This window comes from Tachysurus vachellii, chromosome 8, assembly GCF_030014155.1.
Source record: "Tachysurus vachellii isolate PV-2020 chromosome 8, HZAU_Pvac_v1, whole genome shotgun sequence".
Classification (NCBI taxonomy): domain Eukaryota; kingdom Metazoa; phylum Chordata; class Actinopteri; order Siluriformes; family Bagridae; genus Tachysurus; species Tachysurus vachellii.
In genome coordinates, this window is record NC_083467.1 from 7,017,542 (window position 1) to 7,035,921 (window position 18,380).

The 18,380-nt window shown below is 39.4% G+C and overlaps 1 protein-coding gene across 2 annotated transcripts; it reads left to right on the plus strand.

Annotated features, from left to right (window-relative positions):
* Positions 1–530: 530 nt before the first annotated feature.
* sytl5 (synaptotagmin-like 5) lies at positions 531–18,268 on the plus strand. 2 transcript variants are annotated; one of them, XM_060875990.1, is made up of 16 exons: positions 531–691; positions 7,554–7,907; positions 8,598–8,807; positions 9,109–9,224; positions 9,421–9,547; positions 9,785–9,887; positions 10,114–10,243; positions 10,382–10,482; positions 10,695–10,772; positions 11,750–11,928; positions 12,216–12,318; positions 12,412–12,573; positions 13,144–13,252; positions 13,431–13,560; positions 13,680–13,888; positions 15,485–18,268. In XM_060875990.1, exons 2-16 carry the CDS (start codon positions 7,789–7,791, stop codon positions 15,625–15,627), a joined length of 2,019 nt encoding a protein of 672 aa, XP_060731973.1. In that variant the 5' UTR covers positions 531–691; positions 7,554–7,788; the 3' UTR covers positions 15,628–18,268. The 2 variants fall into 2 exon arrangements, with proteins under 2 accessions (XP_060731973.1, XP_060731972.1); XM_060875989.1 differs by having other exon boundaries at positions 532–691; positions 13,141–13,252.
* The last annotated feature ends 112 nt before the right edge of the window (positions 18,269–18,380 follow it).

The window sequence follows — 18,380 nt, forward strand, 5'->3', positions numbered from 1 at the left end:
TATTATTATTATTATTATTATTATTATTATTATTATTATTATTATTGTGCATTTTAAGAGCATTAATTATGGCACCTCATCAGGGTTTATGCATCATCTACCACATGGACACCATGGACAGCGCTTTCGCCCATGTACATATATATATATATATATATATATATATATATATATATATATATATATATATATATACATATATATATATGTGGGTGTGTGTGTGTGTGTGTGTGTGTGTGTGTGTGTGTGTCCGTGTGTGTGTGTATGGGTTGTCCAGCAGTACAGAATTATGTTTTTAAAGCATCATGTGGTCGCAGAAGATTAATAAATCTATATCTCAGTGTAATTGGACACGTCTCTAACCTTTTGTGCCTTTATCATCTGACCGCGGTTCTTATTTTATCATCACTTCTCTTGTATCTGAATGATTCTGAAACTGCGGCTGAATGTTATAAAGAAATGTTATTATAGGAAAAAACAGCCCTGGCTGCAGTGTGGGGACTCCAGGCCACGCCCCCTGTGTGAAGCACGCGCGGGGGCAGATGGGGCGGATGGGGGTAGCCTCGGTCCTCTACGTGCCCAGTAGTAACCGGAACGGCTGGCACTGAACACACATGCAAACACCCACAGAGACAAACATTACACTTAACTCTTTTACTACTCGGCGCAAACCGACAGACGACACGGACAGGTAAGATCTGCTACATTTAACATCTATTTCAAATTGACACACGGGGAAACCCAGTGAGGCTCTGCGACTGACTGGAGAGATGTGAGGAAGCAGAAGAACAGAAGACACGCTTTTTGAAATCGACCGAATTCGAACCTCCAGCGTCGCTTTATTGTCCCTTTAAGGTGAAAGACTGCGTTTGAAATGTAACAATGTAACATTGTAACATTGTAACGTATCAAAGCGCCGACTACTTCAAAGCGTTACCGCTTCCACGAGAGCACTGTCATTTCCTCAGAATCCTGCTCCAACCATAAATAAGACTCAGAAAGCTGAGGCAGATCAAATGAGTCAGGGATTTTCGCTAGCAGGAGTGAGGAGGAGGTACAGAACATCCCTGAAACAGCTGTTTGCATTGAACAGGTGCAATGCAGCACACAGAACAACATCACAAAACCTTTACAAGTTTCTAATTACCTGTGTTTACTAAAGAAACAAAGGAGCTTATATTGTTCCTTTTTAGCCCCTGACTTTATTGATTTGATTGATTATGGATGGGCAGCAAGTCATCTTTAAATGTTAGTTGTTTTCATTCGGTATTTAAATCAGCAGTGGGTTTGGGACTGTGCTCTTGATAGATAGATGAGCGATCTAGGCAACTTACACATCAATATGGTAGCATCCAAAGATTAGTTTGAATTAAAGGAAGGAGAAGCTCTGTACACGCTTATCACGAGCCCTATTTCTTGTCTGATTTATTTCTTTTTTGTTAGGAGGGTCTTCATTATTAATGTGCTGTAAACTTTGTAACACATTGTGACAGCCTGATTATTTAGATGATATAAACCGTCTTCTTTTCTTTAGTGATCTGACACACACACACACACACATGCACGCACACACACAATTACACTGTGCTCTGTGGGTTTTCACATTGACCTACATGCTCATTCATTTGTTATTTGAGCGATTTAAAGACCCAGACCTGACTTAATCATGCAGCTAACACGACTACAGGGAGATGATATAACTGGTCTCAGACCAACACTCGTGCAAGTCACGTATCATTCATTCATTTACAGAAAAAAGATAAAAATAGCTTTTCGAATACAGCAGGATGTCTTTTGAGGGCCTGCGTCGATTAAAAGGTGTTATTTGTAGTGTTATAGTAGTAATTTGTATCTGTTCTTAGCAAGTTTTGGTGTTTTGTGTGTCTCATTTTGCACCACACCTAATATTAATAGTTGTGCTGTGCGTGTTGTGTACACCGAGTGTGGAGATGTAGGAGAACTTAGGCTAGAGTCAGGTTCATGCTCTGTTTTTCACTGGAAGCCTGGGTGTGTATCTTGTGAAGGACAGAGAGAAGGGTGTGAGAGTGTCATAGTGTCAGGGATGCAGTGGTGCTTCAGAACCTTGTTAGCACAGATGAGCTCAAAGAAATATGGTGTGGTGAAAACTAAAAGTTGTTCCATTAACAGTGTTGTAAAATGTTAAAGATCTAGACACAAATATGACAAGATTTTTAGCCAATCTTCTAAATGACAAACACCCCAGGTCCTTTTTTCAGTTTTCAACTGTCCAGTTTCTAATTTTGTGCCCAAGACATCCTCAGAAGAAGAGTGGAAGCTGATGTGATCTTCTGTTGTAGCTCATCCACCTCGAGGTCTTCCATGTCTTGTTCATTCTGAGATGCTTTTCTACTCACCGTGGCTATAAAAAGGGAGTAAGTCTTCTTGGCAGCTCAGACTGACCTGACCATTCTTCTCTGATTTCTCTCATCAACAAGGTGTTAAAGACAGCAGACCTTCTGCTCACAGGATGTTATTATTTTTTTTTTTTTTACACCATTCTGTGTAAATTCTGTATAAACAATAGAGACTATTGTGTATCGGATTCTCAGGACATCAGTTTTTAAAATACTCAAAAAAGCCCATCAACATGCATGTTACATTTAAAGTCAGACAGATCACACTTTAACCTCATTCTGATGTGTGATGTGAACGTTAATGGAAGCTTTCGGAATATTGTTAATCTTCATTGTTCAAAGTTTAATGCTGTTCTACTAACAGGTTTAATAAAATAACCAATGCCTTTATGAAAAACTTTTATGTTCTGGGAAAACACAGTGATCATAATAAGAGAACAGTAAGAACTGTAGTGCGATAGAAGAAAACTATCATTTTTAATGGTTACAGCTGTAAAATATTAGCAGGTTGTTTGGAGACCCTTGTTTTGAATGACTTCAGGACATCGCTAGTTTCTCACACTGCTCTGGTGTGATCTTGTTCCACTCTTTTTTCTGTGTTTTCCACAGTTTCTTAACTGTAGTGGATTTCTTAGCAATATCTTTGTTGCCAAAGATTTTCCAGATGTTTTAAATTGGGTTTAGATCAGGATTCTGGGCTGGCCATGTCATTATTTCAGTTCTTAGCTTCAAGGAACTGTATTAACCCCATTCTCAGTGTGACAGGGGACATTGTGGACTCATTGGGAGATGCTCACAGGAAAGGAATAATATCTTTTTAACAGAAATTCTGATAAATCTGTGCATTCGACCCTGCTATGAAGCTGTATAAAAGGGCCAATTCCTGCTGCAGAAATATCCCCCAAACCATGACACGTCCTCCTCCACCTTGGGTTCAGTCTTTCCCCAGTTTCACACCGAACATAATATTCCCGTCGGATCCGAATAAACTAAACTTGCTTTCATCACCGAATTGAAGGTTGGACCAGTTGTCCTCTGTCCACACAACCTGCCGAAGTCTGTTAAACCGTGAGACACTGTATGTCAAGACGTAGTTAGATCTCTTTCTAGAACTGGCAAACAATTCCAGCTGCAGTGTTGAGCCAATTCCCCATTTGGAGTCTCTGCATTATTCTGTCCTCTTGTGATTTGACTTACATGCATGATCAGCCTTTTAGGAGCACTTGATTCCTGCTATTTACCTGTTATGTTTTAGGTCTATGATAATTGTCGTACCAATTGACGAGACTAAGATCCGGAGAAGAACAGGTCTGAAAAAAGATAGCAGAAACGAAGGGAAGTAAATGGAAGCTTTTATCCTGTCTCTGATAAAGCTCATTAACATTCCAAAAGGACGAGTCATGTCACGATCTGAATGGATGACCACGGCGTAGCATAACCAGGCTTTGTGTGTGTAGATAACAGTAGATACGGGTGCGCAGTGAAAGAGAACCGATTGTCTTTCTGTTCATATGAAACATGCCTTTAGTTTTTCGACCCAAATAATGCAAGCGCAAAGCGTGTTAATTGAGTCGGTCTATGATCTGTTTGTGTTGATGTGTTGATTGTAGATTATGGAATGACAGAAAGGGTAATTGTACTGTATATGTAATTACTGTAAAACATTCATTCTTAAAAGTTTTTAAAGAAGCTGAAGAAGTTTTGAAATGGACTGCTCTTAAAGATGCGGGCTAATGAAAAACAATTATTAGCCTTATATTCAAGACGTATTGATTCATTTCTCTCTTCCGTAATGCAGTGGTTGTACAGTAAGGAAACAGAAATGTAAACGCAGCCTTCTGACCGTCTAACCTGTAAGAGCTATCAGGTCTGGACTCAGAGGTGCATTTAAATGATAATGATTTGTCTGGAGCCCCTGTGACCAGCCTGCTTGCAAGGTCAACATAATGTTCTTTATCATTCCTGGCCATTCTTATTCGGCTGTATGCTTTGCCTACCTGACATTTCCTATTGATTTTGGTCTGTGTGTGTGTGTGTGTGTGTGTGTGTGTGTGTGTGTGTGTGTGTGTATGTGTGTGGTTAAGAGAGCACAGCTGGAATGACAATGGAGGTTTATATAAGCATGAACCGATACAGCCACTCTTTTTGTATGTACATATATGTGCATGATTTGTTATGATCTCCAACCCTGCTCTCTGTTTTGTCCTCCTTCTTTCTGTATGCATGATATATGAGTAAAAAAGGCACACTGTGCTCAGAAAGCAAGACGAAGCCAATAGTGTTGTGCTAATCTGCATTTTAGTGGTCAGTTTCGTGCTCATGTTGTTTAATCATGTTAATAGGGCTGCTCCGATATATATTAAAGATTCATGAAGCTCATCTTCACGAAGCTTGGTGTCGGTGATGAGTCTGGAAGCAGCGTTAGATGTAATTATGCTCATGAGACTTTAGTCACTCACTTCCCTTTTTTTTTGCACTAAGCACTATTTCCCGTAAGACTTGGGAGGTTTAGCTGCTATACGGTAGGCATAAGTGCTAATGAAGTGAGGATGTTTACCAGTGCTAAGCCCCAGTGCTAACCGCTTTGTTGTAATTAGCACCTCTGTCTGCTGTTTGGGCCTATGTGGTTAACATCTCAGGGGTAAGGCGGTGGTGTGAGTGTGTTTGCCCAGGGCGCTGTGTATGCGGACAAGTGTGTGTGTGTGTGTGTGTGTGTTTACACAAGGTGGGAAACCAGTGAGACAACACACCTTGTGAAACCATGGAGATGTTCATTGTGACAGCACAAGTGTTGTTATATTTAACATTATGTAGTCATTTCCTTCTTTTTTAGGTCTTGTAAAGCACATATACACACACACACACACACAGCAGTAGGCATAGAGGTCCTGTCATTAGTGCGGGCAAATCCAGTTAACTTTTATGTCCTTTGTCTGCTGGGACATCATGAAATCTGTGTTTGTCTTTGTTTGTGTGTGTGTGTGTGTGTGTGTGTGTGTGTGTGTGTGTGTTGAAATCTGAAGCATGAAAAATGTTATTAATTTTGCTTCACATCCTCCTAGTCAGTCTGAAACCAAATGAGGCAGGAGCTGTAATACACACACACACGCACACACACACACACACACACACACACACACACACACACACACACACACACACACACACACACACACACATATATATAAAAAGCCAAATTTGTTTTTTAGTAGGAAAGAGTTAAGAAGTGTGTGTGTGTGTGTGTGTGTGATCTTGAGGTGATGAACAGCAGCATTAAAATATCCTCATTATGCTGAGTGGCTCTTGAGACAAGAATAACAACCTCCATTACAATGACGTGGTTTACAAACAAGCAAAACACGCAACATGACAAATCACCACACACACACACACACACACACACACACACACACACAGTCAATCTTCTATATGAGCAGCCTTGTCAGGTCTGAGATCCAATAGCTAGATTAGACAGTTCCTGGAAATTAACTTGCAATAATTCAGTGTAAAACAGGAAATGAAAGCAATTTATAGATTTATCTGACTATATTCCTGTCAGAGAAGAAACCCTCCCACGTCACTCACTGCCTCTGCATACAAGCTCCCATGTGGTCAATCAGTCATTTATTCAGCTTAAATCTCAAGCAGGATATAAAATGACATTTAAATAACGAGGCCGAGGCTGTGTGTGTATTGTTTGTATTACACAGTCATGAAATATGCTTAGAAATGTTGTCTGTGCTGAGTAAAAGCTGGATACAGAGTCACAAAGCACTTTATAGGTCACATTATGCTGATACTGGATGTATCAGTATTAGTAGCACCTCCAGCAACCTGGACTGTTGACAAAAGGCAAGTTGGGTCCATAGATTCATGCTGTTGGTACCAAACTCTGACCCCTGCCATCTGCGTGCCTCTGCAAAAATCCAGGTTCATCAGACCAGGCTACATTTTTATCTCTGTGTCTGTGTCTACTGCAGCTTCCGCTTTCTGTTCTTGGCTGACAGAAGTGGAAGCCAACATGGTCTTCTACTGTTATAGCTCATCCACCTTGAACCAAGCTGGCCAGTCTCCACTGACCTCTTTCATCAACAAGGTGTTATCATCCACAGACCTGCTGTTCACAGGATGTTTCATCCTTATTGAGTAAACTCTAGAGACTGCTATGTGTGAAAATTTCAGCAGATCAGCAATTATAGAATACTCAAACCAGCCTGTCTGATATCAACCACCATGCAACAGTCAAACATCAATGAAATCACTTTTTTTCTCATTCTGATGGTTGATGAGAACATGGCTCGAAGCTGCTCATCGTAACTGCATAATTTTATGCATTGCACTGCTGCCACGTGATTGGCCGATCAGATAATTGCATGTAGTCTCAGGGAGTTTTTCCTTGCCGCCATCGCCTTTGCCTTGCTCTTTAGGAATAGATGGTAGAGATGAATAGTAACTTAAATTCACTCTCACTCACTCATCTTCTACCGCTTATCCGAACTACCTCGGGTCACGGGGAGCCTGTGCCTATCTCAGGGGTCATCGGGCATCAAGGCAGGATACACCCTGGACGAAGTGCCAACCCATGGCAGGGCACACACACACTCTCATTCACTCACGCAATCACACACTACAGACAATTTTTCCAGAGATGCCAATCAACCTACCATGCATGTCTTTGGACCGGGGGAGGAAACCGGCGTACCCGGAAGAAACCCCCGAGGCACAGGGAGTAAATGCAAACTCCACACACACAAGGCGGAGGTGGGAATCGAACCCCCAACCCTGGAGGTGTGAGGCGAACGTGCTAACCACTAAGCCACTGTGCCCCCCAGTAACTTAAATATAAACTTAAAATTTTTTTTTTTTTATTCTGTTTCTCTAAAGTTGCTTTTAGACAATGTTAATCGTTAAAAGCGCTATACAAATAAATTGAATTGAATAAATGCGCAGATGTATGGGCATTCCTAATAAAGTGCTCAGTGAGTGTACGGTTAGACGCAGTGGTGTATGATTTCAACTTGTGATAGTGAGATCATGACTTTGCTCTTTTCGAGTGTAACACGCACGACAGTATCATTCACACTGCTGACTGTAATTACAGTATGTGAAAGTGATGACTCATCTCTAATACATAACATACCGTGTGTGAATCATAATTCTGCACTTTTGATCAAACAGTATGGCTGCAGTCCTACGTGGATGAAAAAGAGCCAGTAAAACCTCTCAGCAAGACTTCAAGCTCTTCAAACCCCAAGATGAATCACTCGACCCAATCACGCTCTGTAGTGGCCTTTAACACCGAGGACCCTCATGGCCTGCGTTAAAAATTTGCTTCTTATTGGATATGTGCACCGGACAATCTGATTATCGGCGACCCAGTGATTAAGCACAGTGATTGGACAACTGAAGTGCCATGGCGAAGACAACAGAAATCCTGAACCTTTCGTTCCTACAGGAACACGAGCGAGAGACGATCCTCGGTGTGCTGCAAAAAGACGAGAAACTCCGCAAACGAGAGGAGAAGCGCATCAGGTATTTGACGGAAAATATTACATTAATATATATATATATATATAATAAAACACACTTTAGTATTGTATGATATTTTTTATTCCCCCCCCTCCTTATAAAATTGATAGATTAAGTCATTAACCCCTAAAAAGATTTTATTATTCAGCTTTAAAAGCATATTATTCACAGTGTCTACTGTGCATTATTTAGTATATACACAAGGGATTATTAGTATTATTATGGGATGCTGAGCGAGCTTAACGTGGGGCAGAGCAAAAAGCTGTTGTGAGTTAAAAAAGGGACTACAGAGTTCTTTTGTTTACTGCAAAGAATAGTCAGCATTTTTATTATAATATTTCACATCTTTTTAATCTATAGGCAGGTACAGAATTATTGGCACCCCTGGTAAAGATGGGTGAAATATAATATTTGAGGTTGAAAAGCTCTGATTTAGAGCTCTAATGACAATGGTTAAGAGCTAGCAGCAATTTCTCATCTAACTGTGGCTTAGTGGTTATCAAATTTGCCTCACACCATCAGCATTGGGGGCTCATTTACCACCTCTGCCCTGCGTGTAGAGTTACATGTTCTGTCATTGCTTTTGTGGATAAGTGATGGTAGGATATGTGTTACAGGAAATGTATGGATAGGGTTAGGGTTAGGTTGGTAGTATGGTTGGTTACTCATATAAGTTTGTTTTGCTGTCTACAGAAAGCTTAAGAACGAGCTTTTGGAGCTGAAGCGTCGTGGTCGACGTGGTAACCCGGAGCAGCGGGAGTGTGGCGTGTGTCTGCGTGCTCTGGGTCTGATCCTCCAGAGAGGCAGTGTGTGTTATGAGTGTCACCGTCGTGTCTGCAGCTACTGCACAGCCATGCCCTCGAAAAGCAGCAACACCAAGTGCATTGTCTGTGCCAAATCTGCGTGAGTCACGAGTCATAGCTGTTTTTGTTTTCCCAGAGTCACAGCCCATCGCTACTGGTTTCTGTCGTTACAAGATAGCTACTAACTTTGGATTAGAAAACATGACTGCTCTAGCTATCATCATATTGTATTGATTTTTTATCATTAGAAAACATAGTTAGAGTTAAGAGAATTTAATATAGAAAGAAAGAAATATATTGTCAAATTTTTGTGCTTTACATTGCCTACTAGCTGATGGACATATTCTACATAAATAAATAAGCACCAACCAGGGGTTTGAACCTTTTTTTGTATTTTAAAGGGAGCTGAAAGTGGTCACAGGCGAGTGGTTTTTGGAAGAACGTGCCAAGCGCTTTGAACGCATGACAATCCCTTACAGTGACGTCGTCAAACAGTCCATCCTCACAAGTGTTCCAGGTAAACGACACGCCTTGTTTACATGACACATTGATTACACAATTTATGCACTCGTCATTTTGGACGTTACTGAAATAAACATATCAGAAAAAAACGTTATTTAGGCTTTTTGAATTGATTATTTTTGAAGAAATCTGCAAAGAAGTTAGTGAAATTTCATATCTTTTATCCATTTATTTTTTTTGTTTGTTTGGAGATGGACGCTCTGACCAGAAGAAGCTTTCCCCGTCAGGACTGGACCGGCCAGCAACGCCTCAGTCTGAGCGGTCAGCTTCGCCCCAGTCTGCCAAGAGTGTTGGCCGGTTCTTAGGCAAGAGGAAAGGGTGAGGAATGTGAATTGTGTGTGCATAACTTGTATCATTGTTTTCCAGTTCTGGTCCTTTAGTACACATGCAGAATAAATTTTCACACCCAATGAGACTCATTAAGATCCTGGTCTTAATTTGTCTTGGAGCAACACCATATTTTGTACACAGGACTATATTAATCATAAATTCTTCTGCCTTATAAAATAAAAAACTCATCTCTCTACTAAAGCTGAAGTTGCTTTTGGCTCTTAGGGCCAGACCAGTGGCTGTGGAGTCATCAGGGTTACCGACGACACCGAATAACCTGCGCTCACACCCAGGCCGATCACCATTACAGGCTGAAGGAAGGAAAAGGGTAACTGTACAGTATGTCTGCTACAGGCTACAGATACAGATAATGTAGTGTATCAGATCCTAATGTGACTCTTAATCAGCACATTTTAAAGGGTAATCCGTTTAAGGTGCAAACTACTCAGACACTAAAAGTATTAATGTGTTTATATTTCATGTTTTCTAAGATCTAAGATAGTTTTGGACTATGTATGATGGACATATTGATGTTTGTGTCTTTGTGTGTATAGCCCGATGGGGCTGAGAGTGTATGCAGCGTCCACAGCAGTGACAGTATTCCTGAAAAGATCAGCACTGGAGGGAAACGAAAAGGCTCAGGCACACCCTCTATCGCTGTGTCCAGAGCCTCTTTTTCATCAGGTATCACCGTCACATCAACATCAACTTAGCTACAAGTATATGGGATATGAATTGTGGTCAAATTTGATCTACATATCTGTGTGTGTTACTCTCTCTCTCTCTCTCTCTCTCTCTCTTTCTGTTTGTCTGTCTTTCCAGACCGCAGTCGCTCCGAGGTCGATCTCAGTAATCTGGGTGACGGGTTTAGTAACGAATCCCTTCCTGGCCGCTGCCGCTCAGTTCCTGGGCTCAACGATGCCGTATGTTCACATTCTGTCCGCACGCTCACTCTCACACTTCCAAGAAAAGATAAAAACTGCTGGTTGTAACTTGTATCTGGTAATTGACATATATGATTGGTGAGTGTCTACAGAGACTGACCTATAATTGGCTGAAGATGAGGTCAATGAGTGATCAGTGACAAATGAAAGGATCACAGGATGTGCAGCTGATGTTTGTTCTTGTGCTATAGGACTCGGATGAAGACATTGATGCCCTGATGTCTGCTCATTACAAAACCAGCCGCAGTGTCAGCAGCGCTCAATCTGTGGTATTAACTCCATACCCAAACACATACACATACGCAGTATACACATCACTATGTTTTTATACCTCTGGTGAAGCTGATATATTTATATATGTAGAGTCTATGTTTGTATTATGTCTATGTGCTTCTGTGTATATATGTGTACATTAATGCTTTGGACAGTTTTGTTTTGGAGAAGTTTGTTTGCTTAATCCAGGCAGACACACACACATATATATATATATATATATATATATATATATATATATATATATATATATATATATATATATATATATATAAATAAGTATACTTTTCAACTCCTTTTAAACAGACACAGGTGCATACAAACAAGTGTTTTTACCCCATTTTTTCTTACGTACACCTACTCCATGGACACAGCCGTATAAAGCATGAAGGAAGTGCAATTAAAATGGATAAAGTACAGGTGGGATGTTTGAATGGTTGATGAAGTATCATGCAGCACACGATTTATGCATAAACTCTATGTGAGTCATCTTGCAACCAGTGAGCTAAAGGAGACGAAATAGACAAAGGAGTTTCAGAAGTAGGCTCTTTTTGTAAAAGGTTTTTTTTCTTTTATAAAGGGGGTCTGTAATAACTGAACTAAGAGCCGGATCTGTGTACGAACAGCATTAGTATCAGGTTATTTCTATTGCCGTCTGTCTTTTACTCTTTTTTGGCTCTATTTATTCCTTCCCTACTTTTTTCTGCTTCCAATCTATCACTCTTTCTGCTCTTTCACATTGCTCTGTTCCTCCTCCTAGTCTTCTACTCCAGGCTCACAGCGAAAGTGGGGTTACCTTAACGTACCCGACTCGGATGCTGAGACTGTGAGTGCTCTTTCTATGTGTGTCTACATATGCTTGCTGTTTATTCCTGACATCTGCCTCTGTCTGTATCCTCTGCACACAAAAACACACACATAAACACACACAACAAATCTGAGTTTTAAAGCAGCCGTGTCCCCACTCTTGCAGAGCAGTCTGAACAGTATTATGAGCGTGTACAGTGAGATGGGTGACTATGGCAATGCGCGGGTTTCCGGAGAGATCCTGCTGAACATCTCCTACAGCTATAAAACAGGAGCACTCAACGTTCTAGTGCGAGAGTGCCGCTGCCTAGCAACCGGAGACGACAGAAGACAGCGGACTGACCCGTAAGAGCTTGCACGTGCAAACAACATACACATACGTATTAGAATAGCTAAGGAAATTAACACTTTTGGATCGTTAGTTTATTTACAGCAGCTCGTCTAACTCCAAACTGTTTCTGACAGACATACCGACAATCAGCATGACAGCCATAAGATATATATATATATCTTATATTATATATATATAATTCCTGATCATGACTTTTAGGATTATGTTTCAGTATGGAAATCAGTATGGAAATGAAATTTTTTACAGATCTTTTCATGTGCTTATTTGGGTTTTTTTGCAGTTATGTCAAAACCTACCTCTTACCAGACAAGTCACGCCAGAGCAAACGAAAAACCAGCATCAAAAGCAACACCACCGACCCAATATTCAACGAGAACCTGAGGGTGAGAAAGACTTGCGTTCACCTGTGTGTCTGCTTATGAGTGTGTTCCTGTCACAGCACGCATGAGATACTCTTTCTTCCTCCATGTGTGCAGTATGTGGTGAGTCATTCCCAGCTGGAGACACGCACTCTACAGGTTTCTGTGTGGCATCACGACCGCTTCGGACACAACACCTTCTTAGGAGAGACCGAGCTGACCTTTGACTCCTGGGAATTTGACAAACAGATAGAGGATTGGTTCCCGTTACAACCCAGAGTGAGACACACAGACATTTCTATCCAGATTTCCTTATTAATAAGACTACATGACAACTTGTATTCGTAGCCTGTGGTGAACATTTGGCTTGTCTATTTAAAAAAAAATAAATATCAAGGCAAGGAAACTTGAAATTATACATAAGATATTATAGGGAGACAAAAAAACTATATAAAAAATATATAAAGTATATAATAATAACAACAGTAATTAACATTAATAATAATTTTTCAATCTGTTATAAGAAATATGCAAAAATATACAGAGGACAATAATAATTATTATAATAATAATTTACAGTCTGATTATAAAGAATAGATAAACTATCAAGATATAGAAATAGAAATAGAAAAGATGTAAAACGATTCATTTTAAAATGCAGTTTTAATCCAAAGATTCGCAAGAGCCAAAAATGTTGTTGGTTACTGGGTTGAAGGAATAGAGTTAGGTTTTATTATTATAAACCTAGAAAGACACATTGAAAATGAATTTCCTGACAAAGCTAGTGAAAGCATCAGTTGTGCATGGTGTAATGCTGTATACTGTTCTGTAACTGTGGGTTCCCAGCAGGCTGAGTGCGCTACAGAGTCCCTGATGCAGTATAAGGGTGAGCTGACTGTGGTGCTTAAGTACATACCTGCAGAGAGGAACCTTTCACTGCCATTGGACCAAATACAAGGTAGTAATTAATTCATTCTTACTGATAGAAACCTTCTCCCATAATGCGCTTCAGTGTTGGATCAAACAATGGATTTTCTGTTCATGCATTTTTTTGTTTGCCATGTGATTATGCACTGATGCCCTGCGATGTTTTTGCCCTGTCAGACGTAATAAATTAATCTATTAATCTATCTCAGTGAAAAGGGGGTTTCTGAAAGGGAAGAAGAGTATCACTCTGCCAAAAGGAGGTATGGTTGAGCTGCTGGTTAAAGAAGCCAAAAACCTAACAGCTGTCAAATCAGGCTCCTCTGATCCATTTGTCAAAGGGTAAGACCAGACCCTCTTATTTTCTTTTGTGAAAAGAAAGACTCATAAAATGCATGTTTCTAAACATACTCAGGAATTGCGTAAGTAAAATCTTACTTTAATTGTCATGTGTGGTATAGGTACCTGCTGCCTGATGACAAAAAGAGTACGAAACACAAGACTGCAGTGGTAAAGCGTTCAGTGAACCCACGCTGGAATCATACTTTTACCTACTGCGGCTTGCAGCACAGTGACCTGGACAGCGTGTGTCTGGAGCTCACTGTCTGGGACAAAGAGCCACTCGCCAGCAACGTCTTCCTTGGAGGAGTGCGACTAGGAGCTGGGACCGGTCAGTCTCTCTGTTTCTCTCTCTCTCTCTCTCTCTCTCTCTCTCTCTCTCTCTCTCTCTCTCTATATATATATATATATATATATATATATGGAGAGAGAGAGAGAGATATATATATATATATATATATATATATATATATATATATATATATATATATAAAATAACATCTAGCCATCTATTTAGAACTAAACATTTCAGCATATTAAACACCTTTCATTAATCTTATTAGATGGACTTTTTAATGCTAAATCTGCACCATTAAAAATGAATAAAGATTTTGCTATATTTTGTTTGGTTAACAAAAATATTCTTTCCGCCCTGAAAAAGTATAGTTTCACAGAAAAGTAATTTAGCTTAAACTGAATCGTTGGTTGTTAGCCAGTCTATAAGGCAGCACTCTTACATTCAAGGATAACAACTGTGGAACAAATCTTTGCAATCGGATTGACAAGCATGATGGAAAATGTGAACTGGGCTACAAAATCACAAGACCTTAATTCCTAAGAGAACTTGGTTTTGGCAGTGGAATTACGCGAAACAGCAGGTGAAAGCACCAAAATATACCAAAAAAAAACCAACATATTATTTCTACCTAATGTTACCACCTACCTCATTTTGCCTTAATAAAAGAGATTTTTTAATACATATCAGGTAAAGATTCAACTAATCTCTTGTACATGTTGCTCAAATAATTCTACAAATCTCCTTTGAGATGATGACGACTCAAGGTGATTTTGAAGGCCACTTTTATGCTGTTATAATCACCTTGTTATGCACAGTAGTGCTATTGTATAAGAAGGTATATTTGTCTTGAAGGCTTATTAGAGTGAGTATAAATGCTAGGGGTCTTAGTACAAGTGTATATACTATTATTTGATATTAACATGGTTGAGCAAATCTACAAAGGAAACAAAGGAAAATGTTATTTACTGCTGAAATTAAGTACTACTCTACATATGGGCAATGGGCTTGTAGAGAGTGAGCATTCAAACAGGTGGTGGTTGAGGCTGGTTTATGTATACAGGGGGCCTTCGGTCTTATGCAAAAGAGGCCCAGTGTGGCTGTAGGCTTTCATTCCAGCCATATAGATGCTGCAATTGATAATATATTGGAGACCATAAGGAACTGATTTGAAAAATGTGATACCTGTTTGGTGGGAGTGAAAGCCTTCAGCCTCACCCACTGTTTAAGACTGAAGACTCCTGATTTTGACTATAATTACACCATGATTGTTTTTGAGATATTTATATGGTTTTGCATTGGTGCAGGATGGATTGTTCACTGTGTTATTTTCATACTCAAGTAAAATTTTTCAGAAATATATATATATATATTGTAAATAAAACAAGTCATTAGTTTATTTGTCATCCAGCACCGGATAGTGCATCTATTAAGCACAGATTCATTACTCAGCATGATTGCTTTGGTTTCCTGCTGCACCCTCTTGAATAGTTTCTTTTATTATTTTATTTTTCCATCCTAATTTGCTTCAGATTAACAAGCTGTTTTGAAGCACAGAGGTTTATCGTTTGGAGGAAATGACTGTTTCACCATGCAGGAAGTTGCTTAGTGCTGATTGTCCTTCCCCCTTAGGTCTGAGCTATGGGAAGGAAGTGGACTGGAATGACTCCCATGGTGAGGAGCAGCGACTATGGCAACGCATGATCGACAACCCAGAGGTTCCACAGGAGTGCACGCTAATGCTGAGGTCCACAATGGCCAAGAGATTAACGTAGAGATAGAGGTGCAGACGGATAGATACGTGTCTCGCAATATTCATCAAAAGCTACTGCTCCTTGTCACCTTATAGAAAAGTGCACTTCGCAAACACACAGATGCTACATAATGATACACACAGAAACATTGTCCTTGACATTAGCCTTGATCACTGCATTTTAAGAGACAGACAATTACATACATGACCTCTTGCTGTCTATATGAACACTCCATCCTTCCTCACTGTGTCTCTTTACTGCACAAGCATGCATCATAAATGCACAAATGTAGGGGAAATCACAACACACACAACTTCTCCCAAGAACATAGCTGTAAATAAAACAAATCCTATCTTAAACACAGACACAAAACTTGCTCACACACATGAAGAGACATATTTCTGAAGGCACACACCATTCTATTCAAAGTGCACAGCAATTAGATAAACTATAAACAGCAAAGCACGCTCACTGCCACTCTCATATAGATAACATAAAGACGCTTCAATTGCAAATTTTCTTGTGAGGAATCTGTTTCCAGTGCTGTTGTAGCGATGAGACCGAAATCAAGCACACCTCAATGGTTCAGTACATGTCTCTCCATTAGTGCATGCTTGAAGCAGCGTTCAATGAGCATTAGATGTGAGCTGCTCTACCTCAGGCTGTCTTCGTGTCCAGAGTAATAGTGGGCGATATGACTAAAATATCATAACACTGCATTTAAAGACATTTGTATAATACATCATACATATCAATATATAGATTTGCTAACAAACTGCCAAAACACAAAAAAACAGTTAAACTTGGATAAAAAATGGATAAATGATACTATTCTTTAATGTCTACACGTGAAAACAAGTGTCGTTTGCTCGTTCTTCTTGTCCAGATAAGTGTCCCTTTAGGTTCACCGGTGTCCTTTTACTTCCTAAATACATGGCAGTAACTAAATTGCTATATTGCTCTGAGGTGAGAATGAGTGTGTGAGTGTGTGGATAGTACCTTGATGGTCTGGGAACCGGTTCAGAGTGTCTTCTTGCCTTGTGCCCAATGTTCCCAGATGGAACAGAATAAAACATATACAGAAGATGAAAGGATTAAAATGAGAAATGATTTAATTTTGTAAAAGTTATGCCATCAACCCAAAAGCTTCCAGTCGGTTTAGAATTGTTATGTAAAATGGTGTAAATGTTAGAAAAAGAAAATGTCTCAGAGATATTAATGTTATGGCTGATTGGTGTATAAAGTTGCCACACTGCCCAGGCCAAATCCAGAGGTTTCCAGCCAGGATGATTCATGTCAATGTTTAAAAATCTGAGTGAATGAATTATGTGGACACTCCTGTGTAAGATTTTACAGACATTTGCACAAAGTACAAACGTACTGTACTACGGTCAAGTCAGGTAGATCATTATCAAACTGTTAATAGAAGCATATAATGTGATGAAATATTGTGCCTTGAAAATCATACAAGTCTCTACACAAGCTGCACATACATTAAGTAGAAATAATAAGACAAAGGTAAGACAAAATCATTGTGCGATTGTGGAATTACAGCAAAATGTGCAGTAAAATACTACAACGACACAGAATGGTGCAGGTAACGACATTGTACACACAAACCAAATGCACAGAACAGCAGGATGAACTAAATGGCACAATGGTTGTGAAAAAGTGTGCGATAACATAAGAAAGCAACATACACAGCAGAATGCACAGGTACAGCAGGATCAATCTGCTACTGAACATCTGTTTTCTTGCAGAATTTAGTTAGAGATCCGCTACATGGGATCGCTGGTTCACTAGCCATTATTATCAAAATGATCCTATTTATTATCGTGCTCTTCATAGTTATTACCCATTTGACTGGCCACTTAAATTAGTTCAATAACAGTAAAATAATAATAATTATTAGTTAATAATTTCATCATAGACCTAATGTGTTTATTCAGTAGAATGCTTAGGAGTAAAAATTTACGAGGTTCCAATAAATGGACAAAATATTATGGCATATTTTTTCCATCTTAAAAGGTCCCTGGCTGTAAAATGTTTGAGAATGCCTGCTTTAGATAATCAGTCATTAGATCATCTTGATACTGGAACAGCTCTGTTGGGTTAAAATATTTAAAGTAACTTCTCTAATAAGTTTCCAGAAAGACAGATGGTGATCATTGTTCTAGATTATATAGAAAAATCAAATCAAAAAAATTGTAAGAGTCATGTTTTTTTTTTTAATGTTTTTTTTTTTTTAATATAAAGGCTGGTTACGAAGCACTGACCCTTGGATCCTAACAACAGTTTCCATGTTGGAGATTTGATTGAGGTTAAAGAAGATATGATGAACAAGCTGCCATTTGTATCGTTAGTTCTTCATTCCTGTTAGTAGCGGTGAGCCTTATAAACAAGATAAGACATCACTTCTAAGTAAACACTGGTGTCACATTTGCCTGCTTAGTATTTATAAGACTTCCTGAGTAGCAAGATACGACTTCTATGTGTTAAATGTTAAGTCGGTGTGTTTGTTGCCTGACTGTAAAGCATGTTCAGTGTGTATGTCTGCATTGTCAGCTCTGAGCAGGAAGATTGCTCAGGGATCTGCTAACAGAGCTTGTTTATGCATCTTTAGATACCCTTAGGCAGTAAACAATAAACTATATTAACCTCATCTTGAGTGTCACCTTTTTTCTCAAACATTTGCATAGAAACAGTGGTCAAAGTCATCACTTGAGAAGAGAGGACTTTTATATTGAAAATCGTTCTGGCTGTGCTACTTCCTG